This window comes from Stylophora pistillata, chromosome 3 (assembly GCF_964205215.1).
Source record: "Stylophora pistillata chromosome 3, jaStyPist1.2, whole genome shotgun sequence".
Lineage (NCBI taxonomy): Eukaryota > Metazoa > Cnidaria > Anthozoa > Scleractinia > Pocilloporidae > Stylophora > Stylophora pistillata.
In genome coordinates, this window is record NC_142521.1 from 7,806,528 (window position 1) to 7,817,500 (window position 10,973).

Below are 10,973 nucleotides of genomic sequence, written 5' to 3' on the forward strand. Positions count from 1 at the left end.
CAGTTTTGCGTATCTCTAGGTCGCATATTTGAAATTTGAATCACACAATCACAGGAAAAAACACAGTGTCCAACCAGTCGTAACATGTACGGCAGAAAACAGAAAAATAAACAATCTCTAGTTGCCGTCCTGTTGCAGAACCAAATGATTGCTAGTCCTGTGACGAGCCTGCGTGACGTCACGGTAGTCTGACACGAACAATCATGGCGGACGACTCATCGAAACTCCGGGAACAAATAGCGTATCTCACTGGTAAGTATGGCTCGTTAAGGTTTTTCTGAAGATGACTTCGCCCTTGAATAGAGTATTATTGTTTTTCCTGTGTTAATTACACGAAAAATCTCTTCCTTAGTTATTTATTGTATGCGTTATCACGAAGCAAATTGACAAGCTTTCTGAATGTTACGCTTTCCTTATAAATTGTGCGTCGAGGCACGTACAAACAAGTATCAGTGGGACATATTTTCTGCCAAAATACCTCAGACTGAAGAATTTCTCCGGAAATTTACGAGTTACCTCTATGCTTCAATATAAGAAAACTACGATTGGTACAGTGATTGTGATCGCGGGAAGGAGAAAATAAAAGATAGATGCATATAGTTCTCTTTAATCTTACTTGAACATGATAGGTAGCCGTCGGTAGCCAAAGCTGTCTATCATATTTTACAAATTTTCAAACAATCTACCCTTCTGTGGCTCGAAACAGATCTCCTCTTCATAAAGAAACATAGGAGTTACCCAGTGCTATTCAATAAGTTTAGACGAAGTCAAGTTTCTTTCTTTCAAATTTGATTATTATTCATCCTGAATGTTCTCCCTCAGATCTTATTAAGTCTCATAAAAAGATACCTTCTCCAGCAAGTATCTCTGGAGTTCATCCTCATACAGTCAATAACAAAAACAGATCATTTTCTTGGCAAAAAGAAACACAGAAGAGAAAAGCAACCAAACAACAGATTTTACATCCACCATTGAACCAGGTGAAAGGACAAACAGGGACAGTTCACTCCTCATATAGTCTAGATCGGAGGAAATTGAACAGTAAGAGTTCAGGTACAATGTATGTTTACTGTATAAGAACTGCCTGTCTTGTTTGAGGAGCCTTTCTCTATGAGAATTGACTTACAGTCTGCAACAAGTTCACTTCTGCTTGTTTTATTATTTAATAGAATCGTTGATGCTAACCCTTTTACTTCCAGAAGTGATTAACATGAATAACTTCTCCCTTTAAGATCCTTATAGTATCCAGCAAACAGGTAATGAGAACACTCAAACTTACCAGATGGTTGTTATCTTGATTCAACACAAAATTACCATAACTACTTTATAAGGAGATGTGTAGCAGTTAGAGGGGAGAATCAACAATCAGATCATGGGAGTTGAAGAGTTAAGACTCCTTATTGCATCTTTGCTCACTTAAATGACTCTTTCACTCCAAAGATTGAATTAATAATTCTCCTTACTGTCTGTCATACAATTCTAATGATGTTAGTTAAGAGAAATTGGTATTGGATCAACTAGTAGTCTCCTTGTAATAATAATTTTCCTTGTTCTCATCACTTTTCTGCTTGACATTGCATTGTTATTGTAAGGAGAAATTCTGTCTTGGCCACACTGGGAGTGGAAGATGTCTTTGTGGAACAACAGCTGCAGTAGTTATTGACATCCATCGGGAGGAGTCTGTTCTAAGTTGATCAAAAACACCAGGTTTCCAAAATCAGTCATTCAGGACTGACAATGAATTTGAAAGTAAGAGGCAGACATGAAATAGTGGGCAGCCAGGTTATTGTGGACTTCATGTTGTTTGTCAGATGACACCACAAGAATGGGATTTATTCAGACAGTGCAAATTTCTGTGCAATGTCACAAAGTTTACACAAATTTTATGGCAAATTCTGAATGTAGAATAGATTCGCGCATCATAACTCATTGTGTTGTGTATAATTTCAGGTCATGATACTGCAAAGACAAAGATAAATATTCCATTCACTTCAGGGTCATCTGGATATTCACAGACTATGAATGACAATAAATCAATTCTTGAGAGTAAAACAGCCCTAAAACAAAATGACAGAAAGGCAGAAATACCAGTTCCAAAGATGGAACAGGCACAAAAATCTCACTTATTATCCTTACAACCAAGTCATACCTTGACAGCAAAGAACCCTTATGTTTTGAATAAAAAAGAGATCCCTCATTTGTCTGGTGTTAAAACTGTTGTGCAGAAATCAGCCTTGAAATGGAAAAAACCCAGTGCCACATGTACCTCAGGTTTGTCATCTGATAAAAGTAAAAGTCATTCTGACTCAGAACTACACAGGAAGAAATCACAATTACTACGGGCAGAAATATCATTAGGGATGCCTTCTACTAAAGTGAAATCACCATCAGTGGTTCCTCCCAAAGCACCATCCACATCTGGAGCACACGGATCTTTTAAATGGTCAAAATCAAAGCCATCCACATCCAGTAAATTAGAGAAAAGTGGAAAAAAATCAAAGCCCTCAAGATCCAAGCTCAAATGGACAAAACTAGGAGCTCAATGTGAGGCCAAGAAACAACTGAATCCTTATGTGCTAAGAAGAGAGAGTTCAGGAGGTAGTAGTCCTGAACAGAGGCAGAGATTGATATCAAACAAAGCTGAAAAACTGAAAAAACAACCACATTATTCAACGAAATATCAGGTATATGAAACAGTAGTTAGATAACAAACAACAGGGTCAAATTTTTTATGTTTCTCCTAAAGAAAGGAAACACATACAAACAAAAATGTTAGGTAGCCTAGCTATGTTGTCTGATCTCAGGATTTTTAAGACCTTAAAAACCTTTCAGACTTCAAATTGACAGACCTCCAGTTTTGGAGTCAGTTACAAATACTTTTACTGTGACTGGCTGTACAATGTTGAATAGAGTGTATCCATACAATTAGCAAAACTTATTTCGCTTATTGGCATACACTTGCTCAACCCTTGAATAATTTTCAGGAGCATAAACACTTAATTCTTACTGAGTTAATACAGTACTGTACATGCAATGTACCGGTAACAGTACACATTTTCCTCACACATTTGATAAATGTACTTTGCAGGCAGATTCTGTTACAAGTAAAAAGGTTTTGTCACAAAAATCTGCTGCTGGGTTCATTGACAGGTATGGTTTTGATCTTGAGAAGAATTGTTTAGTGATCATTGTTAGGGAGTGGTGGACTGGCAAGCCATCCCAGGAGAGTAGTCATGTTCCTTGTTTCTTTATGCTATGGATACCAGAACAAGCTCTGGCCAGATGACTGATTTTCTATGAATTTCCTATGAATTTTCAAACTTTTAAGGCTACTAGTCTTTTCCTTTAAAAAACAATGACTAAAAGTAGATTAGGTGAATACTTTTATTATCATTTTGAGCACCAAAATCAGCATCCACAACAAATTAGATGTAAGAACTGAACCATATTATGTCCAGTGGTTTATCTGGCGTCCAACTCTTTAAATCCCAGAATTGACCAACACATGAATTCTCATTACTGTAACAGTAACTGTTTTATTTACATAAACCAGCTAACATCATTGTAGAAAGATTTTTGTTGTGATGTAACACCTAACTCTGATTGAGTCTTTTTTGTTTTCTTGTGCACAGAAGGCAAAGAACAACTCAAGGAGAGAGTCCTGTTGTTACAAGGTATGGAAATAAGTTACATGACCTCGCAAATTTATTATAATTTATTATAATTTATTATATATATATAGAGAGAGTCCTGTTGTTACAAGGTATGGAAATAAGTTACATGACCTTGCAAATTTATTATAATTTATTATAAATTTATTACAATTTACTGCCCATAGTACCTATTATTTCTGCCTAAAATTGCTTGGAATTCTTGAAAATTCAGCATGTAAAAGGGTCACTTTACCAGTTTGAAAATTTATATACTTCCATGTGTAGAATAGGAAAGAACATCAGACCATTATGAATATTATTGTTGGTTCATTTTGCAGATACAGTGTTGTGAGGTCAAAGAGGAAACAAGCTCCAATTAAAGCCCAGGTTTAATATGCAATAAAGACTTCATTTCATCTTTTATTGTGTTACAGCTGTATGTCATGTTGTCTCTGTTGCCTCAGCTCTCTTTTTTCGTTCCCTTTCTAATTGATAAGGGCATCATGTCAAGTAAAGGTGATTTAGAGTCTTTTTGTTGTAAATGATCAGATCAACATTTTATCAATGTTTTTTTTGTAGAAATTGAATAAAGTGGTAGTAATTGGAGGTGTTCCCTATAAGACATCATCCAATAAACTAACCAAAGCCAAGACATCTTCAGCTGAGAAGGAAATTGGTAAAGGCGGGAAAAAAGTTGGTGAGCAATTATTTTCATGAGTTTTAAATACAGTTTTAGTGTTTGTACGTTTTGTCATCAATTTGTTTAAAAATGGTTTTCCATTTTGGATTCATGGTTACATGGTTGACATAGGGAGAATTTCCTGTAACTTAAACTTTTGTTCAAATCATGAAGAATTTAATAAAAAGCCACAGAAGGATTGTTTAAGTTCGTCCCATTACAATGGGTTGTGGTATAGATTGGTCCTCACTGGTGAATTGTGAGAAAATTGGAGAAGTTAAAATTTTTTTTTTTGGAAGTCTGTTCTCAGTAAGATTGGGTTGCAAATTTTACAACTTACGTGAACATACAACAAGTGAACGTTATCCTCTTTCAGGTAAGTTAACGAAAACGATCATAATTCAAGGTGAGAAGTTTGTGTCAGACTCAAAAGGCAAGACTCTTCAGAGAATCAATAAAGGTATGTATCTGACTGATGTTAAAAAGCTAGTGGTTTCTAAACTGCACCATTCCTTGCTTCTCTCTGTTTTCTACTCACACCTACGATTTCGACAACAAAACCGCATATGACCTAGTTATTGCTCACTCTCCAGAAGGCACCCATTACCTAGCCCTCCCTTAAATCTCTTTAATAATTCCCTCTTCCCTGATCGTTCAGTGAGGTTACCAGTAGCTCCACGATCAAATGCGTTACTAAAAAGGTGCCAAGTAGTATAATTACAAGTGAAATCGTTGTTTCATCCTTTCGTGGCTAGTTTTCAATAAGAAAAAAGTTGAGAATCACATAATGTTCCAATTCAGATTTAGAATGAACAGAAGAGAGCGCTTCTGAAGGTCCTTAATCTTCCTTCATAGATTCAGGCAGTTTTGAGGCTAATAAAGCTACCGTATCTTTGATTGAAGACGATCGAGACATTTTGAAAAGAAAAAGAGTGTACCTCCTATTGTGCCTTTTTGACATGATTTTTGTCACACTTTACAATAAGTTGCTACAGTTATAGTATAATTTTAAAAAAAATTAGTAAAAGGCTTTTTCTAAGGGACGCTTCCTGGCCAATCACTTTGGATAATTTATAATATGAGTGCTTACTATCTTTAGCTCCCAGACGAGCTTCTTTGAAGGAATCAGGTTCTTCGAAACTACGTCAGACGCTCATGAGTAGAAGGCGGTCAAGTAACGGCCGCATGGTTGTATTGCGAACGCCAACCACACTGATCAAAAGTAAACTGAACAACACTCCAAGCAAGGCTCTTGCTAGGTATAAACACAAGGTTTATTGAGTTTTTTTAATCTAGTTGAAATACAGTCTTGTTTGGTATCTTGCACAGTTATCTTTCAACTGAATCTTATTTCAAACCACGCCAAACTGAATCAGGCTTCATTTTGATCACTTTCCCCACCAATGAACCCAGAGAAACTTTAACAAAGAGCGTTGTTGGAATGTATATTTACATTTACCCTCACTAAAATGCTATTGAACTCCATCAGAAAATTTTCCTTATGCATTGTTTCTTGCAATGTGTGCAGCCAAGGGGTAAATCTTATTTATTCCTGTTTTCAGTCGCGTATTACGGCGAAGTATTCACAATGCCAGGGTATATAGTAAAAACAGGAGTAAACCCGTGTCGGAGCAGTACTGCATGTTCTACAACAGATTCGGTGAGTTACATCTCCATATCTCCGTTAGTGCATGCACTATTAAGCGTTTCCAGGAACCCGTGTTGGAACCGGTTTCCATTTCATTTTTGTGTAAAGCTGCGTAATCTTCTTGTCTGAAGAAGTATAATATGTTGCTTGGTTTTCCAAATTCTATTTCTACTAGTAACAAAAGGGAAAGAATAGACTTTTCTTTTACGTATGTAATGAACCACTATAACAACTGTTTATGTAGACTGAAAAAGTCTATTCGATTTCCTTTCTTTCCAAACCAATCTATTTTCCAAGTGAATTATTTTAAAAGCAACGCCTTGCACTTCATTTTTTTTTATCCTTTGAAACAACATTATGTTTGATATTGTATTGATATTATATATAGTAGTCTATATAGTAGTCTTTATTTCCTCACAAGATAAAAAATACATATCTTATGTTACAATATTTGAGTAAAAAGTATATATATCTAAATTATAAACTCACATAGCTAAATTGTATTTAAAAATTAAGCGATTAATGAAAGAGTTCTTGAATCTATCTGTATTAACTTTCGGATACTGACTTGTTCGATTCCTTAAATTGTAACTCGATACTTTCCTCTCGGGTAATAGTCCCCTTAGAGGGTGTCGGTCTATGCCAGATACCTTACGAAATACTTTTCTATCCGAAATTCTTTTCTATCCATATTATGTTTGACATTATGTTTGTTATTGTAGGAAAATGCCACAAGAGGGACACTTGTCCATACATTCACGACCCATCTAAAGTTGCGGTTTGCACAAAGTAAGTATGCTTTAGGCTAGTTCAGTTGTCTTCGTGATAAGACATCACCTAAGCTTAACCATGTCAAATAATTTTACTGGTGGTATATTTTGTAGGTTTCTTCGTGGTCGATGTAAAAACTTGGATGGATCTTGTCCGTTCTCTCATAAGATTGACCCAACTAAGGTTTGTTGGCACCTTTAAATTTTTTTTCCTTTCCTCTCTTATTTGTTTTGGTTTTTGCTTTGTTTATAATTATAAAAATTCAGTTTTAATACGTCAGTGGCATAAGTGACTGTCTGTAAATGCGTAAGTGACTGTCTGTGAATGAATAATTTCTTTCAGATGCCAGTTTGTCAATTCTTCCTCCGCGGAAAATGTTCAAACGACAATTGCCCGTATTCCCACGTTAACGTCAGCAAGAAGGCAAAAGTATGCGAAGATTTCCTCAAGGGATTCTGTGCTCGAGGACAACAAGTAAGTATTCCCAAACTTGTCGGTAAAAAAACCCCTTCCTGACATAAATACTCGCTGAAAGGGTCGCGGTGCTGGTCTCGATATTTTGGTTTAACAACGGTGCTGTGTTAAGACTTTCGGCGAGCACGTTTATGGTCAGTGAGATTTGAGTGTCCTGGGGAAACAACTTAAATAACTTACAAAACAATTCTAAAACTGCGCAAATCAGCTAAATAACAAAACTTTCACTGACCTGCTTCACATCAACTGTTCTGATTACCAAGCTGTTTGCTAAGCTGTTCATAGAAGCTGTTTTTTTTTTTTGTTTGTTTTCGTAGTGCGACAAAAAGCACATCCTAGAATGTGAAGAATTCTCACGGACAGGCAAGTGTTCCAAAGGCTCAAATTGCAAGCTTATGCACAAGGCTAGAAAACCTGCAGCAGCCCGGAAACGAAAGTCCAGCTCTAATGAGGGACATGGGACCTCAAAACTCCCTAAACAAGATTTTACTAGCGACGAAGGATTCCTTCCTCTGGTAGCTGGCGCCTCAGGTTTGTATAATGTGACGCTTTTTATATAAAAGCCGTGCACTGCAACAGAACAGCAGGTGACCGAATGCAACCGGCAAAACCACCCTGAAGAGTTTTTCCATTCTATGTCTTCAGTCTGAAATCGCGTTTCATAGTGTCGAGGAATTCACCCATGCGAATGTCATTTTTTCTTGCTTTCAGACATCGTTCTCACCACGAGACTGTCTCTATTCTGTTAGTGACTTTAACAGCTGTGCCTTATCTTAGTCCAATGAATCGACGATAAATCAAAGCGGGCTAACAACTTTTCCAACAAAGAGTTTTTTCGTTGTTAAGGTTTTAATTCCTAGTAGCTTAATGATTCTTACTTGACATTTTCACTTGATATAGACAAGTGGTTACCCTGGCTACAATTTTCAGTCATTGACCCTTTTTTTTTTTGCCTGGCTGTCGGTAAAGTCATCTTATGTTTTAGATCCAGAGCACATTTCTGCGCAGGATTCATTGGGGAATTCTCAAGGAGAGGCTAAAGAAATGACGGGTAAGACTAGAGCCTCGTTGAAACATTCCATACTTCTTATTTTTTTATTCGAAGAAAAAAACGTATATTTGAGGGCTCCTTCCTTATAGGGCAATTTTAAACTGAGTTTCTGAAGAAATCCGAGATTTTGTTGGTTTTCCTCCTTTCCACTTCGTGATTTGTGCCAAAAATTCGCGCTACCCCTAAGCCAATCAGATGCAATGCTTAAACCACTACTGCTTTGTGATGCGTGCCGTTTTTCCCGCGCTTCATGCTGTTTAAATTTGTTTGCCCCGAGTTTTTATTAGTCCGTGCGATATTTTCCGTTGTTCTGATTGGCTGTTGGGTATTACTTGGGCTTTGGTTTGTCTCTGCTCTTTCGAAACACTCTTTACTCGCACAGGGGCAGTTCTTAATGTAATTGAAAAAGAAACCGTATGAAGATAGCCACGGAAGGGTTTTAAGCGACCATGCTTGCCTTTAAAATCGGAATGACACATATCAACGAAAAGAAGTAAGAACTAATTCGAAAAAAAATATATAAATAAATAACACGCATACACTCTTGTTGACACCTCGAATTACCTGATTTGTTCTCAGCTGAACCAGTGGTAATTCGCCCGAGGTTCCTGAAGCCCAGAGATGCAGAGAAAGTCCAGACACCAGAACGTACTTCTCCAGAATAGGTAGGCTTGGTTACAAGAGGTTCTCGTTTGATCCTCCTTGTCTCTGGGCCTCTGAAGTATGAAGTTTATTAATACATGATCAGGGCTCTTTTTTTTTCGACCGAGTGGGTTAGTTTTTTTTTTTTATTCTGCCTGTGATTGAGTGTATGGTGTGTTTGCATAACTCACATCACAGTTATTTTAGCTGACTGGATAGAAAAGCTGGCAATAATTAACCTCCCCCCCCCCCTCCCCTCCTCAATAACGATATCATAATGATACGGGAAATGCATATGTTTTGCAGTGTTCAGTAGGATTTTTTTTGTTCAATAAAAAGTTGGTGTCACTGTACATTTACACATTTTTTACTCCCGCTTTCCTCCAGTTTTAGGGGATGGTCCCTTTTTTGAAGCCATTTATCTTTTGTGTCATTTGGTCTGCTTTGTTTACGTTTAGAATCATTTAGTTGTTTGTTTTTCTTCTGGGGAAATTCGTAGTGGGAACGTCGCGACTGCATCTTTCCCACATAGCACTGTTAAGTAGAGAAGTCTGTATACAGAATAGATAAAGTTTATAACAGCTGGACTGTAAAGAAAATATTTAAAATTTGACAACATCATACGCAGAGATCAGATGGAAACCATCGTAATAAAAGAAGAAAAGACTTTGAATACACTCTTCATTTAACTTGTCTAGCTTCTATAAAAAAAGATCTGTACACATATGAATGACAATTTACTAATGCGCCGACCCCTCCTTCACACAACAACACTATTCAGAAGGTGGTGTTCTCTTTGATTTTGCCGCCATTTAGGGATTTAGGGGTAATAGATCCATAGATTTAGGGCCCAGTCATTTATCAGCGGAGAGAGGGGAGGCGTGGGGGATTTTGGGGTGATCACATGGTTTTCAGCCGGAGGGACGTCAAATTTGGTATTGAGTCAGCTGATAATCCCATAATTTTTTTTTTTAATCGCCATCACTTGTCTGCTTGATATCTTATTGAATCAGATATTGTAAGAGGAAATTCTGTCTTGGACGGCTAACACCAACGACGTTTTTAAAGCGTTCACTTGCAGTTCTCCACTAGTCTCTTGCAACTGCGTTACAACCCTCTTCTGTTTTTCCAACACTAAAGCTTACTCATACTTAAGGCGTTGATATCTAGATGATCCATCGCAGATAGGAAAAAAGTTTTTGAACTGTTTGTTACGACTAAAACTCGTTCATTTTTATGCCCAACGGCCAGATGTTTTTGCCGTCGAGATCCTCGAGTACCTCACTACAGTCCGTGACCAGCAAGGGTAAGATAGATAGTACATACCCAAAACCCTTAAATAAATCCCTAAAGGATGTCATGAATAAATCCTAACTGTACCCTTAAGAATGCATTGATGAATATAACCGTTAGCCCCAATTACTATTTTGCATTTCTAGTGTTCTGATTGGTTTTTTAAACTCCGGTTATCGGCTCATATTGTGAGTCACCTTATATAGAAATGCACTGCGGTAAGTGTTGGAAGTCGAAAATGTTTGCTGGAAATATCAAAACAATCAGGATTTCATGAAATTCCCTGAAACAATTTTTCCATTCGCGTTTGTTGGATGCGAGATTGGTTTTAGCGAACTTGGTGCCAAGCGCGTCGTAGGCTATTTACATCTTATATCCAACGCGCGCTCATGAAATCACCCTAAGCTAAATGAAGGTTTTATTTGCTTTTTTCATATATGTACCCTTACACAGCCGTAACCTATGAGACTCATGAAAAACTTACACCTGTCGAAACTCGGAATGCTGCATTAAATCACTCCTTACGTTTCTTTCGCTTTCCGTCTCCAAAAAGTTAAAAATATATATATATTAAAAGGAGTTTCAACCAAAATTCTAATAGCCAACTCAAAATCCTAGTTTACAACATGATGATAACGAGTACGGTCGGTGATCAGCATACACGGCTAAACTTGAGAAAACCTCTTTTTAAGTTATTTCAACGTAAACTATTTGGCGTAAATTTAATTTTTAAGGCCTTTTTTGGCATTAGTTTAATAATGT

General features: G+C 37.0%; 1 protein-coding gene and 1 pseudogene across 1 annotated transcript; one reads left to right on the top strand and one right to left on the bottom strand.

The window, feature by feature from the left end:
* Positions 1–122: 122 nt before the first annotated feature.
* On the top strand, positions 123–9,591 carry LOC111344587 (uncharacterized). The gene is made up of 16 exons (XM_022951864.2): positions 123–252; positions 823–1,053; positions 1,951–2,684; positions 3,089–3,150; positions 3,633–3,674; positions 3,992–4,040; positions 4,233–4,350; positions 4,709–4,792; positions 5,432–5,591; positions 5,895–5,992; positions 6,703–6,769; positions 6,865–6,934; positions 7,094–7,225; positions 7,543–7,756; positions 8,211–8,276; positions 8,856–9,591. The coding sequence occupies exons 1-16, from the start codon at positions 204–206 to the stop codon at positions 8,939–8,941; spliced, it is 2,262 nt and encodes a 753-aa protein (XP_022807599.2). The 5' UTR covers positions 123–203; the 3' UTR covers positions 8,942–9,591.
* A 1,258-nt stretch (positions 9,592–10,849) lies between these two features.
* LOC148734371 (uncharacterized) overlaps positions 10,850–10,973 on the bottom strand; it is a 3,159-nt pseudogene continuing 3,035 nt past the window's right edge.